This window comes from Physcomitrium patens, chromosome 18, assembly GCF_059467195.1.
Source record: "Physcomitrium patens ecotype Gransden chromosome 18, ASM5946719v1, whole genome shotgun sequence".
NCBI lineage: Eukaryota > Viridiplantae > Streptophyta > Bryopsida > Funariales > Funariaceae > Physcomitrium > Physcomitrium patens.
In genome coordinates, this window is record NC_143427.1 from 13069990 (window position 1) to 13090354 (window position 20365).

At 41.4% G+C, this 20365-nt stretch overlaps 3 protein-coding genes and 1 long non-coding RNA gene across 5 annotated transcripts; 2 read left to right on the plus strand and 2 right to left on the minus strand.

Annotated features, from left to right (window-relative positions):
• The first annotated feature begins 3517 nt into the window (after positions 1-3517).
• Positions 3518-7689, plus strand: LOC112295375 (uncharacterized). The gene is made up of 3 exons (XM_024546885.3): positions 3518-6845; positions 7065-7165; positions 7317-7689. Exon 1 carries the CDS (start codon positions 4299-4301, stop codon positions 6756-6758), a length of 2460 nt encoding a protein of 819 aa, XP_024402653.1. The 5' UTR covers positions 3518-4298; the 3' UTR covers positions 6759-6845; positions 7065-7165; positions 7317-7689.
• A 233-nt stretch (positions 7690-7922) lies between these two features.
• Positions 7923-10197, minus strand: LOC112295378 (uncharacterized). The gene is made up of 3 exons (XR_016498265.1): positions 9933-10197; positions 8883-9719; positions 7923-8576 (listed from the first exon to the last, which is right to left on the minus strand). It is a non-coding gene; the product is annotated as an uncharacterized LOC112295378 (long non-coding RNA).
• A 58-nt stretch (positions 10198-10255) lies between these two features.
• Positions 10256-14037, plus strand: LOC112295377 (COP9 signalosome complex subunit 5). Of its 2 annotated transcripts, XM_024546887.3 has the most exons (7): positions 10256-11027; positions 11840-12025; positions 12169-12450; positions 12630-12777; positions 13074-13159; positions 13404-13592; positions 13911-14037. In XM_024546887.3, exons 1-7 carry the CDS (start codon positions 10812-10814, stop codon positions 13920-13922), a joined length of 1119 nt encoding a protein of 372 aa, XP_024402655.1. In that variant the 5' UTR covers positions 10256-10811; the 3' UTR covers positions 13923-14037. The 2 variants fall into 2 exon arrangements, with proteins under 2 accessions (XP_024402655.1, XP_090100443.1); XM_090244317.1 differs by lacking the exon at positions 13911-14037 and having other exon boundaries at positions 10272-11027; positions 13404-13806.
• A 1225-nt stretch (positions 14038-15262) lies between these two features.
• LOC112295376 (amino acid transporter AVT6A) lies at positions 15263-18257 on the minus strand. The gene is made up of 4 exons (XM_024546886.3): positions 16941-18257; positions 16583-16786; positions 15950-16430; positions 15263-15801 (listed from the first exon to the last, which is right to left on the minus strand). Exons 1-4 carry the CDS (start codon positions 17512-17514, stop codon positions 15645-15647), a joined length of 1416 nt encoding a protein of 471 aa, XP_024402654.1. The 5' UTR covers positions 17515-18257; the 3' UTR covers positions 15263-15644.
• Between the last annotated feature and the right edge of the window lie 2108 nt (positions 18258-20365).

Below are 20365 nucleotides of genomic sequence, written 5' to 3' on the forward strand. Positions count from 1 at the left end.
ATAAAGGTCATCCCTATAAGTAAGTCTTTAGTTATAAATTATTTTTTCTCTTCACTTGATACAAAGGTACAAAGAATCACTTTGCATCTACCATCTTTAATGGAGATTATCCTTGCTACATGTCACGGACATATACATGTAAGCAAGTAATTACATGTATAAATAGGTAGAAGTAAATAAAAGTAGGTAAAAGTAAGTTAATTCTATAATATTTGCTATAGAAGCTTCTTAGAAGCTTTATAGATGTTGCTTTGATTTTATAGGTGTCTTTAATTGACTTTTTGGATTAGAAACGAGGTCAACAAGTTGGCCATGTGCCACACATGTTGTTAGCTTGAAGACTAAGCTAACTATATAGCCCACACGTAGAAAAACTTGCCTTGTAAGTTAAGGCATGTATCCTACAAAGTCAATACATATTGGAGGTCCTATAGAACATTACCACATAGCCATTAATTAGATAGTATATACAGAGATAAGAGTGAAGCCTTCTTCACTCTTATCAACTCCTTTTTTGCTTCTAGTTTAGTTTCAAGGGTCTCTAGTTTTCTTGTCTTTTGACAATAGCCATTCTATTTTCTTTCTTAATATACATATTGAGTTATTTTTATTTTTTAATCTTTCTTTGAGAGAAGTTTCACTTATTTATTTATATTTATTAAGTTCTTGTCCTTGACACTACGCAATCAATTTGCTTATTTTCCACCTCTAGCCATGGCATATCAAGAATAATATCATATCTTAGCTTTGTTATGTTGAACATCTCTCTTAAGACATAGGTGTCAATCAACCTCAAGATTTCTTTTTCACATGTTTCATTCAATATATTCTCTTGATCATCTATAAGGTATATACTTTCTCCATTGATTACCTTAGTTTTAATCCCAAGTCAATTGGCAATTTCAGTTGAAATTCAATTTTTTTGTAGAGCCACAATCCACAAGCACACAACATGGTTCTCCTCTTAGTAGTCTAGTTAGATGCACCAATAGATTTTTTTTATAGTTGTTCATGACTATGACATTTGTCTTTGAGAGACAATAGCTATTTCCAATACTAGAGTTTGACACCTTTCTTGAAAAGCTTTATTTTCTTGTTCGGTCTTATTATCGAGTTGATGAATCTTGAGATTGTGAATCCACTTTATTTTGTTGATGCTTGAATTTTGACGTTTTAGACAACCTCTAATCTGATGGCTTGGCTCTTGACAATAGAAATACAATCCCTTTTGTGAATATATTTGTAGTCTTTGTAGTGTCAATAATCTTTGTAGGGTATCAATTTCCATTTGTGTTGATTGTTGTGCCATAATATTAGATAGTGGCATAGGACTTTTTGCTATAGGTCATGCTCCATGATTTTTGAAATCCATAGAATTGATTGTCTTTGCAATCCTAATTGTCTCTTCAAATGTTTGTGGATCTCTTAATTCTACCTGTGGCTAGACCTCAAGTTTCAAACCTTGTAGAAATTAATCCATCATCTCTACCTCTGAAACATTGCTAATTTAGAAATATAGAGACTTGAATTGGGAAACATAATCTTACACTGACTTAGATTATATAAGATTTATCAAGTAATCACATGCTATCTTCTTAGCATTGATGGATCATAATTGATTTCCAAACTTGATCTCAAACTCCTCTTAATCACAAAATCTACTTTAAGATCTATAGCTATGAACTTGATGTTGCCACTAAATGGCTGCTGCATCTTTCAAATAGCTGGCTACATACATAATTCCTTCAGTGGTATTTGTCCTAAATAGTTAGAAGTATTGTTGTATGTTGAAGAGCCACTCATATACATCTTCTTGTTTTGAAGTCTCAGAGTATATACAAGAATTACTCAAGTTTAGTTTAACAAATGTTGACTCTCTTGTCTTAGAACCTAGCTCCAATTCTAAAAACTTATATAAATTCTCAAACATGATTCGAATTATCTACTCCTATGAGTTTTTAATATAAATATCTTATCTATATTCCATTACAATGAGGCTTACATAGTAAAGTCATGGGTCATGGAAGTAGATACTAGCACTACATAGATTTACTATTGAATGCTATAGAAGTAGTATAAGACTGGAGTGTAGTCTGTAGATGTGTCAAAAAAGCCCATAGTGTTGTTTCTTTATGACTTTTTAATAGATGAAATATTTGACTAAGAGAAAAAAATTAATTTTTTTATTTTTTTTTATAATAGAATTTAATGTTTGTGTTGCTAATTTGGTGTTCTTTGATAGATTATTGTCAATTTCTATGAAGAAAACAAAGGCATTTCAAGCAAATATCATGGTGAAAGATGCTCCATGCTATGGAGAGTTACAATGAGGTGAGTGAGTGTGCATAAGATATTTATAGCTAGAGACGATGTCCTAGAGAAGAAGAGAGGTAGGTGGATGTGTATCAAGATGAAAGTTGGAAACGAAAGGAAGGGAGAGATGTTGGAATGAAGATTGAAAATAAAAGCAATGAGAGTTGAGAACAAAGAGAGCAAAGATTGGGAACAAGGGAGATGCAGATGAAGGTTGAAAATGGAAGGAGCAGGGATTGAAAACAAAGAGAGTTGACATTCTAATGTTGGTTTTTGGAGACAATTCATTTTTCTTATGATAGTTATAATAAGATATATTGATTTAGTAAATGAGTGGGTCATTTTAATATATGTATATATATATATATATATATATATTAGAGAATTCTTTAGAATTAATATTAATTAAAGATGTTAGTATAATTGATTAAGGTTGTTACTTCTTTGTACAAGATAAGTGGTTTGAATCCTAATAGCAACACACAAAATCTATATTTATTTGTAAGTTAATTTGAATGGCCCTTCTATTTGCTTACTTTTTATCCTCTTTATCTTACCTCTTGGCTATTGTATCTTAAATTATGTGGGTGGGCATGAATGAGCATATCAAGATATAATTAGAGTTATTAAAAACATCTAGATAGATTAAAAAAAAAGTTACTAAATATTTCTTCTTATTTTAATTATGATAAAGATTAGCCCTAGGAAGTTCAAGGATGTATTGATTGAATCAAATCGTATTATTAAAACATTTTAGCATGCCTATTGTACACATTTTAGTATGTATATTATGTACACTAAACTATCCAAATTATATGCATTATTTGTAATAAATTACAACCTTTCATAGCAAATAAGAATGCATCTATTGAAGATAATAAAGACGTGTTTATTTTTAGACATAAGGTTGTAAATGTATTATTTGTTCCATTTTTCATCTTTTTGCAGACAAAGTTAGATGAAGTTTTTACTACTTTATCCAATGACAGGTTTCGTACACATAAAACCCAAATCTCTTACTTTTAACTTTTAAATTCTCTTTTTTGTATATTTTTCATTAACAGAATTCAGAACTTCTGATTTTGGGGTTGGTGAAAGGCCAATGGATGAGCTTGTGAAATGCCACCTCAGGCAAGCCAACAATCACAAGATCTCAAGTTTTTCCAAGCAGCTTCGGCGAAATTAGGGTTTGCAGGTAATCAGTATGTCGTTGTCTTGTGGTGAAAGAGTGAACTTCAAGCTATCGACTCCGAGGGCACACCCACAGTGCTTTGTGGGTTTTCTGATTAAACCTACTCAGGATGCAACGTCAATATCAACCCTTCTCTTAACCTACCGCATAACACCGAATTCTGCTTCCGATTAACGATTCCGCTGCAGAAATTCCTGTATCGTTTTGGGTTGCTGAAATGCGTGCTTGACATCCATACTTGAAGCATTGCTGTGAACACCTCAAGTTTACCGTATCGATTTGCTATGAGATTTGTGTCGTTCAATTAGGATTCCAATTTGACCAACAGTTGTGGGAAGTCTGAGACTTGGCTCCAATTCAGGAATACTTAGCAGTGCTTTTTTTTTTTTTTTTTTGTAACTCAGAGATTTTGTTCCTGAACGCTAAGATTTCCGATTTCGGGTTTTGGGCTCGAAGTCTTGAGAGGTTTTGGAAATCATTTGAAATCGTGTAGTTTCACCTAGTGAGTTGCTTGTGGCGTTTTTGAAATGGGAGGATGTAATTAGTAATTTGCAATTTAGAGAATCTGAGGGGAGTTGGTTGTTCGTTGTTGTGGTCTGGAGTGAATGAGTGAACTCGCACTGCGGCGAAGATCAAGAGTGTATTGCGAATGAGGGCAAGGCATTGTGGTGTTAGAGTTTTGGTTTGGGTTGCCAGCTTTGAGAGAGGATCTGCGTCTTTATGATGAGAAGTGAGTGTGTGTGATGAGCAGCTTGAGAAGACGTGATTGTGACGCTGAGAAAGTCCACCACTGATGGTACAATTCAAGTGGCAGCGATTGCCTGGGCACAGGAATCTCAAAGGCAGAGCAGGGCACACCGCTACGCTGGTTGGAAAACAGATTTTTGTGCTCGGTGGTCGGATCGGAAACATATTCTTCAACGATGCGTGGGTGTTCGACACGGAGACAGAGCAATGGCAGCAGCTGCAGGCTCATTGTGCCTTCAGTCCACGAGCTTACCATACCGCGACTCTTACAGGTGACGGGGAATTGTGGGTCATTGGTGGGAGTGACAGAGACGTCATGCATGGTGATGTGCACATGCTTAGCACCAAGACTCTTGAATGGACGAGTTCAGCGACAGCAGGGCCGTTGGCGGGCAGATTACTAGGCACTCACGCGGCTGTTGCGCATCCCTTGCGATCAAATGCAATCTTAGTGTATGGCGGTTATGGCGGTGTGGACTCCAAATGGCTCAGCGACCTCGCTGTTCTCGACACCGGTACGCTGGAATGGGAGATTCTCAAGCCAGAGGGTCCTCCTCCCGCCGGTCGAGGCTATCACACCATGACCTGCGTAGGGGAGAACGTGATCATTTACGGAGGTAAAGGCGTGCATGGCATCATTGGATCTGCTAACAACCTCAGTGTTTACAACAGCGCTACTAACACATGGGGAGGTCCTCAAATGAAAGGGATTCCTCCAGTGCAACGCTCAAACCACGCCGCTACTTTGTTCGGAGAGAATTTGATTGTGTTTCATGGAGGTCGGAATGGGATTGAGCGTCTGAGGGATATGTGTGCACTCAAGGTTGACTCGGGCTACGGTAGTCAAATTCGTTTGACATGGCACCTATTTCCTCAAGAACCGGTTGCGAAGGTGCGAGCTCGCAAACGAGCTGAGGATGGAGCGGCGGAGGGACTGTCGAATAGCCCTGGTGGTCGAGCAGCTCACAGTCTGATTGCTAAAGTTAATCAAGCTCTTTACGTTTTCGGTGGATATGGTGGTTCCGGAGTAACCTTTGATGATATGTACGTGCTCCGAAATTTCGCTGAGGCCTCAGGAATGGCTGATGTTGGGGAGGTCCCTGTGGGAGAAGCTGTGAGAAGAAGTGGTCGGAGATTTTCTTTTCCAGTTGAGGAGCCAGGAATGGGACCTATCGATGGGTGGCGCAGCACAAAGAAACCCCGGCGACCACCTGCAGGAACCCTAGATTACAGTTTGGATTCAAATGTTAGAGTAGAGTGCGTCGATGGTCGTGGCAGTGAAGCTTCAGCACTTCGACAAGTCTTGGACTTAACCAAGACTACACCGCTAGAGAAGGACTTGCGAACGGTCAAGGAGCAAGTTAACAAGCTTTTGTCCAAGTCAAGGTCAGACAAGGATTTCCTGAAGGTTAAGGAGGAGGTAAGTGAACTTGTATCTAAATCGAGGTTAGATGGAGCAGAGCGGCTGAATGAATTGGAGGTTCGCCGGCGAGAGGTTGCAGGTCTGCAGCAGACAGTTGCTGCTTTGAGTGGTGAAATTCGATTCCAAAGTTCCGGTGAGACAGCCATGCGGGAACGGAACGCGGTGCTGGAGCACGATCTTGAATTGCACCGCCAGCAAGTATCCACTTTGAATGAGAGGCTAGAATGGTTGACTGCGGAGAATTCAAGCCTGAGGTCAGTGCATCAGGTGATGGACACGCAAAAGGCTGATAGGATAAGAGAAAGTTATGAAATGACGTCGAAGGTCTTGTCTCTGGAGCAGAGGTTGGCTGATGGAGACAGAGAGCATAGCAAGACGCTGCAGATGCTTGGACATGCCGAATCCAAGAATGCCGATCTCAATCGTTTGCTCGAGGAAGTGAAGAAGGAGAAGAAAGCTGTTACTCTTGAGTGCAGCGAACACAGAATGAAAGCGCACAAGATGGAAGTGGAGCTTCGAAACTTAGAGCACGTGCGAGCGAACTTCGACAAAGATAAAGGTGCGTTACTGAATCAAATGGCTGAGGCCCAAATCAAGTTGGAGAGAGTGTCGGGAGAGTTGGCAGCAGTGAAGGAATCTGCACGAACTCTTCAGGACACGGTGGAAAGGCTTGCGAAGCAGCTTGAGAGGGAGAACTCGAGGGCGGATGCTCTGGAACGGGACCGAGATGAATTAAGACGAGCCTACAGTGCAAATTCCTCAGAAATTTCTCAGATCAATTCTGCCCGTGAGAGTGCTGAGGCAGCTGCCGAGCTCGTGCGATCTGAGCTTCGAACAGCTCGTGTGTTGCTTGAACGGAGCGAAACTGAGAATGGAAGGCTGCAAGAAGCAGCTGAAAATGCGCGGGAGCATTTCGCCTCTCAGCATTTGGCGTTGAGGAAGTACGAGGAAGACGCTAAGTCTCTCAGAGGCGAATGCGAACGATGGCGAAAGCTAGTGAGCGAGATGGAGGACTTCGAACAAGCACAAGCGCAAACTTTCCAAAATCACGTGGAGAAGATTCGCATTGCTCGCCAGCTCTAACCTCAGTACAGTTATCCCTTCATAGCTCAGTTGCCACCGACAGGATGTTATGTTAGTTCTCTGTGTCACTCGCTGTATATCAACCAGGTGAGCTCCTAGAGTGCCTCATCTTTGCTTGCACTTACTTGCTATTGGTCTTATTAGACCTAGATCGTTGGTTATGTTAAAGATGTTGAATTGTTTTACTACTGAAATCGATGAAGTGTTTTGGGTGTGAAGTTTTTGGGATGTTGTCATATTGGTGAGTTTGTTCGCATCTAAGTCGAGGTTAACCTGACTAAGCTTGCCATGTTTTACAATTCCAAGGTCATTGTTCCTGGAGACTTAGAGGATGGCTGTTTCAGTTTCTCGTCGGCTGCGTGTGAACAATGGAAGAAATGTTTCAACGAGCTGCCAATATAACACAGGTGAGGAAAGATTCACTGGTACGAGTCACAAATCGGTGGAGCATAATCACTCCAGAATGTTGCCTTGCATATATCACGACTGTCTATCTCCACAACTGTTCCTTTTTATGGGTTGGATTTGTGTTGCTGATATTTTCTCGAACTTCTACAGGGATAGTAGCAAGTCAGACTTTCTAGGCGGGGGCTTAACTTCGATGGAGCATAGAAAGTGTTATGTCTCCTATTGGTTATACCATGAGCCCAAGAACCTGTTACTCTTTATAGGCATTAAGACACCGTGGTTACTTTCTTTGTGAAAGGCAAACCGTATGTCTTCAAGTATCAGATTTCAATCATGACAGAATATAATTGATTGAGCGCGATGAATGAACGTGTAACATGTTTGCAGGCATGAAGCAAATGCTTCGTTATAGCTTTTGGCTGTCATGCAAGCGTCCGGAAATCTAAACCCCTGTTAATTGAAATGAGCTTGTGCTACCATCGCAGTGAGCTCACTGCAGTTTAAGCTTGTGTTGCTTGATAAACCAGTTGTGTAATTAACTCTCTGGACCCAGAGGCACATCTAATGCATGAAAAATGCGGGACACACATCCCTGCATGTGTCCACTTATCACCCCAATAGGGTAGTCTCTTCACAGATCTTCTGTATCGCAATGAACTGGAAAGTTGTTTATGATTCCCATCACAGAAAATTTGGGTGCACAGTTTATATTGTGTAGACCATGGCATGATCTTGAGGTGAGCGATCGCCGGATACTTAGCGTTGTGATACACTCTTGTTTAGGAAACAATAGTTTCAAAATGTGTAGAAACAAAGTCTGAAACTGTAATTGCGATCTGCAGGGAAAACTGACAGCGAGTTATTTACTAACTGGTTCAAATTTTTTATGATTAAAATTTGAAACTCCTGACGAATTGAATTGAAAACATCACTTGCCTTTCTCGTACATTTAGACTTCGCCTAGTTCTTTTTTCTTTTCTTTTTACCCCAAGGCTCTTAAAAGCTTGCTATTTCATTGTTTTCTTTGGGTTCCCTCTCCCAGCTAGATGAACATGCAGCCTCTTACGGGGTGCTGTCAGCCGGACGGACATCATCTCTGCCATCTTCAACCTCGGTATTATCTCAAAATCCATCGTCTTCATCGTCATTCTTGATTCCACTTGTGGCAAGATCTCTGGTAACTTCACGTTGATTCTCAGCGGGTCATGCAACATTCTTAGGAGCTCCATCAGCAGCTTCAAAGCGGCTCTGGACCTGGCTTGTAGCAAGACCTTTAGAACCATCAAGTTCAGCAATGGTTTTAGGATTTTTATGAGAAATTGCCGTCCTCGTGATCACTAATGGCTTAACCTGTAGCCAGATCTTCAGCTTCATCAGCACGAACTCTTTCCTCTGGTGACAACCCAACTCCTGAAAAGTCCTGCTGCATGTTAATACAATCCTTCAAGCACTAAATCACCCAATGGAACTGATATGCGTCGTCTTCGATAGGTTATTTCACAAAATGCCGATGGTCAAATGGCTAGACATCTCCAAAGGCACAAAGCTTATCTAAAAATTCATAAATGATACTTGTCCAAAAAAGTATTACCGAACTGTCGGCAAGCATTTCCAAAGCACTAACAGGAGGCTGAATGCTAGCTAGCATTACCAAGCAATTAACTTAAACCAACAGTTACCTACAGGAGCAAGACAGGAGATGGGAGGTGTACTGACATATCCAAGCCGACTTCGCTTCGGAAATTTGGAGCATGAACATGATCTAAATCAACGGACTGCAATATATCGATGATGTAAAGATGACCCTGCAACAATGAACCATGATAATAACTCCATAAAGTTGACACTGCTTGTAAATGCCTAAACTACAGTAACCTAAAAGCCTCCAAAAACGGATGATTCCAGTGATGTTAAAATTTAATGAATTAAACCAATCCATTAGGGTTTATGTATTGCCTTCGTAAATGCTAAAAAGTCTTTCACAAGTATTATGATACAATGGAAATCTCCAGTCTGTGCCAGGCACATTACAAGGTATAAGCTGTTCCTCATAATAAACTGCGTTGTATTCACTCATATCTCCACGTGCGAGCTCACATACTTCACGACCACCAGCATACACGAATATTTAGTACCCAGGGTAGGTCAAGAAGGTTAACTATTAAGCGCCACATTTACCACTTTTCTAGTCGAAATACATTCATTAAGCTCCTTGGACACAACACCTTTCAGCACCTTAAATTACCGTCCTATTCTCGAGGGCCTGAAATCTTAAAAAAAAAACGCACAAATCAGAGTTTATTGGTAGATTCAACAACACCAGAACATAACTTATTTACGACTGAAATTCACACATCCTAGAGAAAAAAATCGGCTCATACATGCTCCGTACAGGCACTGTCCTCTTTCCTCTTCACATATATACTACCTTCGGCTTATCACCGCATATTTTTTAAACGGAGTTGGTCACTTCCATGTCGAAATGCTTCTACAACAGTGCAGTCTCAGTCTCCTCCGTCATCTCGAGCGACCAGGATGTCGAGGGGCCACGGTCTACATTAGATTTGAAAAGTTTCAGATATCGCGTTTGGGTAAAGATCGTCGCACTTACAAAAGAGGATTCTGAATGAAATTATGAACACCTAAATACAAAGCAAGCTCTAAGCCACTCATCGTGTTTTTTCGTTTATATCCATAGTGAAACATTATATTCATGTCTAGTGGTGGAATCAATCCAAATCTCAACTAAGCGGATGGAATGAGCACCAAATTTTAGCTTCATGTTCACCACCACTGCTGTCTCCCGCAAAAGCTGGACAAACACCATTATTGTAGAGGCTATGTGAAACAACGGAAGAATCACTCACGGTGCTCCAGTTGGTGCTAAAGAAAAAGGATCCAGGGACCCAAGAGTACAAATTACAGAGTTGGAAGTCATAAACCCTACAACCTGATCAACAAACTTCTCAAGGCTCTACCTCACATTTGTGAGCAAAAGTAGTAGCAGCAACCATTAACTACAGTTCCCTCTCCAAAGTATCAATACAAGCATTGTTGCAGCAGGTCACGGATGCTATAATTGGATGAAAGATTTACCGCCTAATCGTGTTTAAGCTTATTTGTAACACCATGTGTCAACGAATTTAAAGACCTCTGTTCATCTATATGAGTTGTTCCTGAACCAGAGACTTAGGGCTACACGTGAGGTCTCTTTTTCGTCCCGAGAGAGTTGGAGCCCTTGAACACCGTCGGACCTATTCTTGTACAGCTCTGATGTTGGTTTGCCTTTGATAACGGTGGTGGGTTGGTAGGGAGAACAAGTTTTTGAATGCAAAGCTGACAATTTTCTGGCTGAGGATATATAATTTTAGTTTTTTATGTTTTTGCTTGGTATCAATAACATTGGTGAAGGGCCCAAATTGGAGATTGACGAGGAAGGAGGTGGGATGACTTGAATTTGTGCTCCATGGTGCAAATTGAGGAGAAATAGATTTAGTTGGAATTCCCTCTGTGTGTGTAGGTTATGCAGTAAGTATGAAGAGGTTGCCCGTTTTATTGTAGGACGGCTGATATTGGAATTGAAGCAAGCCGTCGTGGAAGAGATTAGAAAGAACGGAGTGGGAAAGGGCTAGAGCGCGGGAAGAGATGGAGGCCTCCACGTCCTCTGCGATGGTAGCTCGCCAGACATGGGAGATTGAGAACAATATCGTCGCCATGGAATCACCCGCAGCTGCTTCAGATTCCGATGCCATCTTTGAGTACGACGAGGCTTCTCAGAGCAGCATCCAACAGCTGAAGCCTTGGAATCGCGACCCTCACTTCTTCAAAAACGTCAAAATATCCGCCCTCGCGCTGCTCAAGGTTCGCCGGTTTCCTCGATTTCCATCAGTGCTTCTCTTCTAGCCCTAATTTGGCGTGCTTCAATTAGAGGATGATAGGTTTTACTTTGTCTGTTTTTCCGTGGGGGCTTGTTTCAGTATGAATCTGATTTCGTGATTATACTTAGCCTAGACACCCATGCGAGCGTAACTCTTGTGCTCTTCTATCTAGGTTTTTCTTGGTAACTTATAAGTCCTATCGAAGAAGAACAAGATTTAAGGCTGATGGTGACCACTTAACCTTACAAAATTTATTGTAGTTTCATCTTGAGGCAATTCAGCTTGGTAGTTGTTTGCATCGGAAAACTTTTAATGTAGGCCTAACGTTTCAGGTAGTCCTTTTATTATGTTAATTCTCAGACGACGCTTCGATAGGTTATAGTAGAGAAACTGCGCCCTCCAAGATGGTGGATGGATTTTACTGAATTAGTTCTCCCTTGACCTCCCTGTCATTGAAACGTTTACGTCACTAGAAACTAATGCACTAATCGCTTTCTGGTGAATGAGTACAAGCGTACCGAGGGCCCCTATCGTGTGTGTGGTTTATATTTAGATATCATGGTTATTACTCGTTTTTGGTTGCGTCCAGAGATGCAATCTATGATCTTTGTTGGCTTCTTTGTTTTTTTTTTACTGACCAGGTCTTTTGCTCCTGACCTTGCCTTGTCTTTGGTGCGGGTGTAAAATCGTTGATTTTGATTGCTAGCCTTTTCATTTTATTAGTTCGTTTCTATTTCAGCAGCTATTTAGTAGGGACAATTTTAACGACTTCTACTTAGTTTACCTCCTGTGCAGATGGTCGTTCATTCCCGATCAGGTGGCACGATTGAGGTCATGGGCTTGATGCAGGGAAAGACGGATGGAGATACTATAATAATAATGGATGCATTTGCTTTGCCAGTAGAGGGCACGGAGACTCGAGTGAATGCTCAAGCAGATGCTTATGAGTATATGGTGCAGTACTCTCAAACAAATAAACAGGTAGATCTCTCTCAAATTCATTTACATCTTCTCTACTTCCAGTCTTGTTGAGTTATTCAGCTTGAATATATTGACGGCCTCGAATGTAGATAATATTGCTTCAAGAATGGTGAAGTTATATTGTCATTGGATACATCACGCAGGTGGGAAGGCTAGAAAACGTGGTAGGCTGGTACCATTCGCATCCTGGCTATGGATGTTGGCTTTCAGGTATCGATGTATCCACTCAAATGTTGAATCAGACTTATCAGGAGCCCTTCTTAGCCGTGGTAATTGATCCAACACGCACTGTGTCTGCTGGAAAAGTTGAGATTGGAGCATTCCGCACCTATCCTCAGGGTTACAAGCCGCCAGATGAACCCCCATCTGAGTATCAAACGATACCTTTAAACAAAATTGAGGATTTTGGTGTTCATTATAAACAGGTAATGATCTACCTTGTTATGCCATTTTCAATAGGGTGATGGTGCACATGTCGTGGTTTTTATCTCCATCTAACTTGCTTTGAAATGGTTTCACGGTTTTGGGTGCTTTGGTATTGTGTTATGTTTTTAATCGGCAATTGAAGGAGAAATTCGTTTACGGTTTCTGTGTGAGGTTGCAGTATTATTCTCTTGATATAACCTATTTTAAGTCGTCATTGGATTCGCACCTCCTGGACCTCCTCTGGAATAAATATTGGGTCAATACTCTTTCATCCTCACCTTTGCTCGCCAATCGAGATTATGTGGCAGGACAAGTGGCCGATCTTGGTAAGCTACGAAAAGCCATCCTTTTTATCAGGGTCCTCAGTATCAGATGGTTATGCGTTTGTTGATATTCTGGGTACAGGTTATGAAGGAGCAATGACGTGGTGCCCTTGGTCATGGTGTTTATATCAATGTCGAATCATCATATTAGAATGATGCATGTATTGTTGAGCAGGTTGATGCTGGTACTGGTTTGATATGTCGTTGAGAATGGTTTGTAGTTTACTAAGGTTTACAATGCGGAAAATTAGTCATATTTGATTGGATCTTAATTCTAACTAGGGGAATTGTTTTTCCAGCCGAGAAACTGGAGCAAGCAGAGAGTCAGCTAGCTCATTCTGGGCGTATGGGAGGGTTCTTCATGCCAGTGCAAAAGAAAAAGGAGGTATGGGTCATCATTGAAGCTTAATTACCCAATCTATTAGTCGATCCTTTTTGTCCTTTGAGAAATTCTGACACATCGTTTTTGTCAATTCGACTGATTATTTGGATCGAGAGCTGAGGTTTGTTGTTTTGTTGCTCAGTCTACCGTGAGAAGTCCTTTCGTGCACAATAGCTTTTGATCGGCCATTCGTTTTTTTGTGCACTTGCTTCATGTGTAAAAGAAATGGTTTGACTCACCTTTGCAGGAAGAGTCACAGCTTGCCAAGATATCGCGTGACAGTTCCAAGATAACTGTGGAGCAGCTGCACGGGCTTATGTCGCAGGTTATCAAGAATACTTTGTTCAATGTAGTGACGTCAAGTGCCTCTGCTTCTGCTGCAGCGTCTGCTGAAACACCTACTTCAGCCACAGACTCCTCGGGACCGGAACCTATGGTAGAGGCATAATCTTGTGAACAAATGTGTATTGGTGTTAAACTCCGTTTCAGCAATGGCTTCTTTAAAAGTTAAGCCATGTTAGTGATTAATTGTTACACTATTGCTTCTTTCGCTCCTGCGGCAAAGATTTTCGCACCACGAAGACTACAGGCATCATGATGTGTGTAAATCTGGAATGTGGAATGGCAACCATTTTTTGTGCACTGAAAAATAGCTAAACTTTGGCAAGCAATTGGAGAGCTGATGTTAGTGGTATCATGGCACTGCTTCGTTTATTCCTGACGCTTTTCGGTTTTCTTCTGTGGGCTGGTGCAGATACTTTTGTAAATGGTCAGACGTAATCAGTAATTTGTCAAAAAATGGTTGCCACTCCATTCTATATCTCTAAATGGCAAAGTAAACTTCTCGACCTCACGGGAATGAAAGCCTTCATTTTTACTCGCTTGAAGGTCGCACGTGTGTTGACAATATCACTTTTGAAAGCACAACCTTGCAACATTCTACTAGTAAATGGAGCATAAAACACTATAATTTCAACATGGCTTAGAATATTCGGCAAAATGGATAAAAATGAAAATAGCGCATGACCTTGCCACAAGTCCTTGAATTTCAAGCTCCTATGCCCATTAGACTACACTGTTCCATTCGAACACTATTCACCAGATTCATCAGAGTTGCTTGCATTTGCTGTTGAATTTGCAAATAAAATCACAAATTCGAGTGTCCACAAGATTTACCTCTTCAGAAGAAATGATCACCAAACACTTGTACCCTGATTGATTCAGTTGAAAGGAACGAAAATTGCTTTTATAGTTCTAAAAATTATCACATTAAATTACATCATTCAATACTTAATATCATAAATTTCCAAGGTTTGCCATGCCATAATATAACTTGCCATAACCTTGTCATAACCTTGCCATAACCTTGCACATCAGAAGTGAATGTTCCTTGCCTCTCTTGCTCAGGGAGTTGCTGCTCTTGTCAATCCTGTAGTGAGGGATTTTGTTGCAGGTAGTACAAGTGAACGTGAATATGAGGTGAAAGAATTGTGAAGAAGAGAGTTTTGGTCATCAAAATTAAGACATCTGAGAAGCAGAGCTAGTAAGTGCCTCATTCATCCACTAGATGCCTGCTTTGCCCTGCAGATTGATATTACATAAGAGCGACACTACTAAGTCACAGAGTTAAGGAATGGGAATGCTGATGGTGACCACACTGAATCCACTTTCTCTGCCAAAAAAAGCTTTAGCACTATCTTCACTTCAATGGACGACTTAGTATCCATTCATGAGGCTTACTAACAGGGTTGATTGGTGTTCATACACTGGAAGGACCCTAGGCACCTTGATTCAAGTTTTCAGTCCAATGTCATGGTACTTAATATTTTAAATTTATGGCATGGCAAACCTTGGAAATTTATGATATTAAGTATGGAAAACCATGGAAATTTATGGTTAACATAGTTATGCCATGTTAAGTTATCAGAATATGGTTTGCCATGCCATAACATGCCATAACCTTGGATGTTAACTTGACATGGCATGCCAAACCTTGGAGTATTCAAGGTCTAGACTTTTAGAGTCATCCCATTCAACGACAATCGCCATCATGCAGATGATGATAATTTCAAAAAGAAATACATCTACTCTAGCATTATCAATAAATTGAAGCTGTGGCACAAAGACAACTTGTATTAACAAATACAACACCACATTTGAGTGCTAGTCTTCGAATATGGTAGTACAAAGAAAGACGATCGTTATAATCACTTTCAAAATCCTGTGTACAGATGATTCACCTAATCTGCAGCTCTTGCACTGACCTGTTCTATTTGTATAAATACAAAATGTAGTTGATAGTTCCTACAAGGAAAACAATGTCAGAGGCCTTGAATTTGAGAGATTCAAATTTAGGACTTTGCTAATTACAAACCTATCAACTCTGTTCATAATGTGGCTATTGCGCCGAGCAGGAGAATTTTGCTGAGAGGGCATATCCAATTTCAAAGCATAACCAAATAATCCCTGTGTGCCTAGTTTACGCTCTTCAATGAAGGAAGTAGCCGTTGAGACCTGCAGGTTTTCCTGGTTCGAAAAGGTTGAACAGGTTCGTGGTAACGGCAACAACGCTGGAGAGGATTGCGAGGATCACCATCACCACGGCCTGCTTCTTGTCGCTCTTGGTTGCCAACAACGGCTTGTCCCTACACGATAATAAATCCACAAATATCAGAATAAGTAGATCAATTTCTTTAAATACCAAAAGAAATAGTTATCAACTATCCGTAATTTCAAGGCCAAAGGAAGTTTGGCATCACAACGATGAACTTTGCAGCATGGAGGTGGACTTACTTGAGCAAGACGATAGCAGGGAAGATGAATCCCAAGCAAACAGTAGCGGTTGCACCAGTGAACTGAAAAGCAATCCATATGTTGGGTACCACAGCTGAACCGAAGAAGATGCAGCAGATGAGGAAGCCCGTGACGAGAGAGAATCGAATTGTATCGTGAGCAAGAGGGGTGGCCCTGGGGAACAGGATGGCGTCGAGGTTGAGGCGAAGGGAGAAGTTAAGGAGGGGGAATACCAGCATGATATGCACGGCGTAACTGATCCGGACGATGATGCATATGAGATGGGAATACGGTACACCGAGGTCGGTGTCAAAGTTGGACAAGATATCATGACTCGTTGCCTCTCCGAAGAGAAGATATCCAAAAGTGGCAGTGCACAGGTAGATAGTGCCACACAGAAACATCGACCATTGCACTACATTCTTCATCGTTTCGTGGGAGGAGTCGGCAGTTCCGGCAAGCTCATTTGCAATTGGATGTACTGTAGTAAGTCACCCAAAAAGTCCAAAATTAATGAGATGCATGTAGTGGCTATCATATAAGACCCTCAAACCCTAAACCTGCACACATTCCAAAAGATTGAATAGGGACAGAAAATGATGTGCAAGAGGAAGGGGATTGCGAAGACAGTACCGTTGTGATGACAAATGTAGGCAGTCATTATGACAGGAATGACGGTGAAGGCCTTCCAGAATGACTGTTGGTCATAAACATCTGGAGTGAGCCTTGGCCACACAATTTCGCCAGCGACGAGTTTCCACATCGTAACACCGGCAATGACGACTACGAACACAACTGCCAGTGCGACTGACAAAGCTGATGTCCACTTCAAAGAATCTGAAATCAATCACCACAAGAACCAGCCACTCAATTACGGCGCGGAGAAACATGACCAAGACTCACCTGAAAAAGCCTAGATTCGAGTCAAAGAATGAGTGCAAACTTGTAGAGGAGAAACGAATTTTAACAATTAGATTGGTTTAATACTTACCAACATGTCGGAGCGAGACGAGCGGGAGAAGAATGACAACCATTACAGTGAAAAGAACAAAGGTGCGCTCATTCCACCATGTTGCGCCTCCCGCCCACTCTTCAAGCACACCTGTGTAGTGCTCCCCTCCTCCTGTGCTTCCCGACAACACGTCGCCGATTATGATTAGGTACACGATGAGGATGCCGAAGTTGTTGATTATGATACAGAGCTGCACCACGACACGGCCTAATGTGCCAAATGCATCTCCCATCAATCCACCATAGGACCTCGCTCCCGACGGCCGAGAGTATCGCAGCATAATTTGAATGGAATTCTCGCTGAGAAACCCCATAATTATGATGCTGAGAATGCCCAGCGGTAGACCTAGCACCTTCATGGTGGCCGGCAGTGCCATGATCCCAGCGCCCACAATGGTCGTTGAGAGGTTGAAAACCGCGCTAGGCACAGAGGCTTCGTGATAATCTTCGTACACATCCTCCTCAATCATGTCCTGTCTCTTGCTCGGCAGCAGCGGCGTCCTATCTGTAGTCATCTTAGATTGCTGATCTTGCTTCTTCAGCGAGTCGGCCATCGTTACAAATCCAATAAAATCGAGGTTTCGTTGTAATTAGGCCGAGAAAAGATAAGATAAGCGCTGAGAGTTCAACAAAATTACACAGTACACTATCCGACTTTGATTCGTTCCATACAGAAAACAAATGTTGTGCTAAAAACGAAAACGATCCGAGTCTCAGAAGCCCTTGAGAAATGCCAATCGGTTCTATCAGTTCCTCGACTACGCTACTTGGGTCAGGATTCAGCTACGAAATCCTCCAGAATCCGCCCCCGGAACTCTTTAACGCCGTACTACTCGGTGCAGAAAACGAAAGATGTGTAGTGTGCGCTTCGAAGCAATTGATTCCGCGATGACAGCAAATGTGGTGAGACAGCGCCAGGAATGCCAGGCAAGGCGAAAGTTTTGGAAGGAGGTAAGCTCTCCGTTCTGCGAAATGTCAACCACAAGCTATCTCTCACGCTCTCCCGAAGACGTACCATACACGGCCACACATCTTACACACTTCCTACAGAGACACACCACGGAAAACCCAGCAGACAAGCCCAACACGGTCAAATCACAAATAACAAGCTTCTTCCTACAACTTAGTCAATCATTTGACGTCACGCTGTAGAACTTGTCGTGGATTGCAATTTATGCCCGATTTCGCCCCCAAGAGCCTCAAAGACTTTCCCCAACACCGAACAGCCACAAATGTCTCTGAATGCGGCGATTCAACGTCCTAAATAAAGCTCTTCTCCACAGCCAGACTCTAATCTTTCCTTATGCATCAGGTGTATAACGATGCATGTGTAAGAGTATATAGTTGCACTCATGGACCGACCAGCAGACACACCGAAAACATGCGTCCAACGAATCCACGTGAAAACAGTGCCACCATACGCAATGTCCTCAAAAAAGACCAAGTAAAAGGAGGTTACCTAGATTGCAGCAACTCACGCAACTTGCGTACGAGCAATTTGCAGTATTGCATTTTTCTTTTACCTGAATCTTTTAACTTTAAGGAAAGGAGGCAGGAAACCCATATGCCTGACAAGCCGAAACTTGAATATAATAAGATGAACATGGAAGTGAACCAACTTGTGTTTATAAAATTGGCGGCCATGCAAGTGACTCCCACCGTATGTAGAGCTCCGAAGCTTCTTTAGAGGATTCACTGTAGAATCTGTTGTCGAAGCCAAAATTTGGGGTCCGATTCCGATAAAGTTGGAATCGATTAACCACAGAAGGAGGCGAGGCCCACTCGCTGGAACCCATCTACAGATTCCGAGGAATTCTAGTGGCTAAAATTCATCCTGATACCCGACGCCGGAGCGTATTACTTTCAACACCACAATGTCCGTTATCCGAATCCGACGATCCTCCTGAGCCAGAAACCCTCACTGGCAACCACACCATCGATGAGCAAATGGTCCAATTCTCATACCAATTACCGAAAGCACAATTCCCCGAGGGTATTGAGAGTTGCTGCAATCCCGAATGCGACATTGGATTCGAAGTAGGGTTAAGACAGTTGCGGTTCTCTTCACACGAATATCGAAGGATGAATCAAAATCACTGTTCAGTTTCACTCGCACTTTACGCAGACTGAGAAAATTTCGTCGACCCCACCGCAGAGGCCAACCAGCGATCGCGAACGTCGGGTTCCACAGATGCTCCTCGCCCACCACCTGCCAATTCGTAATTGCTTGCGTGGTTGGAAAGCTCCATCAATCCCGCCATTCGCAACTTCTTTTTTCCTTTACCTCCCTCTTTCCAGAATCCTAACTTCCTTGGAATGATTCCATCCCGTCGAATGGTGTCGCAGCACAGCTGCAACAATGGAGCCAGTCATCGGCAAGCTCTGTGGGTCGTGAGTTAAGTCCGGTAATTGAAACAATCAAATGGTTTGAATTGGGAACACGTGTCTTGAAGGTCACGCCAACACATATCCTAACCTCCATATTTCATCCTACCTTCATTCATTCGCTTGGGAGCCTAATTCCGCGCCTACTTCTCAGCTTACCCAGTTTTACTGGCTCAGCCTATTTTTGTACACGTGGCAGTATGCTTTCGGTTGAGTGACTCGAATTGAGCTTATCCGGTATGGAATTATGTTAAATTCCCAGAGTTTGGCAGGTTACATTATAAAGGGAAAAGCTTAGCCAGTCACAATAGTTGTCCTCACCAATGAGCGGTGGCCTTGTGGGCCCGTCTTGTCAGTGCTTGAGAGGCCTGTGCCCCACTTTAGATGGTCAAGGACGAAAATCTACAATGACACTCTAATGAAGACAAAACTGATACTTGGATGAGCATTGCTCTACGAAGGACAAATACGTAGCCAAATGTCAACAGTGCAATACTTGTTGAGGATATCCTAGATGTCTCATATGTTCATTTATTAATATCATATATGCACTAATGTATAAGATATTTCAACATGTTTTGGTGCCACCTTGAGTTAAAAATCTCTTCTACTTTAAGTTCTTGATTATTATTTATTTCTATAGAGAGAGGTAACATCTATCTTCTTCTCAACATATCCACTATCTTGTATGATTTAAGAAGAGACATACAGAGACAAATTTTACCATTGACAAAAAAATTATCCATTCATCTTGATAGTAGTTGATGACACATCTTAAATATTGTTCTAATATTTGATTTATCTATTTTATTTGTCCATCATTTTAACAATGCAAGACCAAAAATTATTTGATGTCCACTTTTAATACCTTAAAAAGAATTCTCCAAAACCTTAGTACAAATTGTATCATTTTGTCTAATATAATATTCCTTAGCAATCCATAATAGTAATAAATATTATTAAGAAAAAATATAGTTGTTTCTTAACTTGTGATAGTTTTTATATATATGGTATAAAATG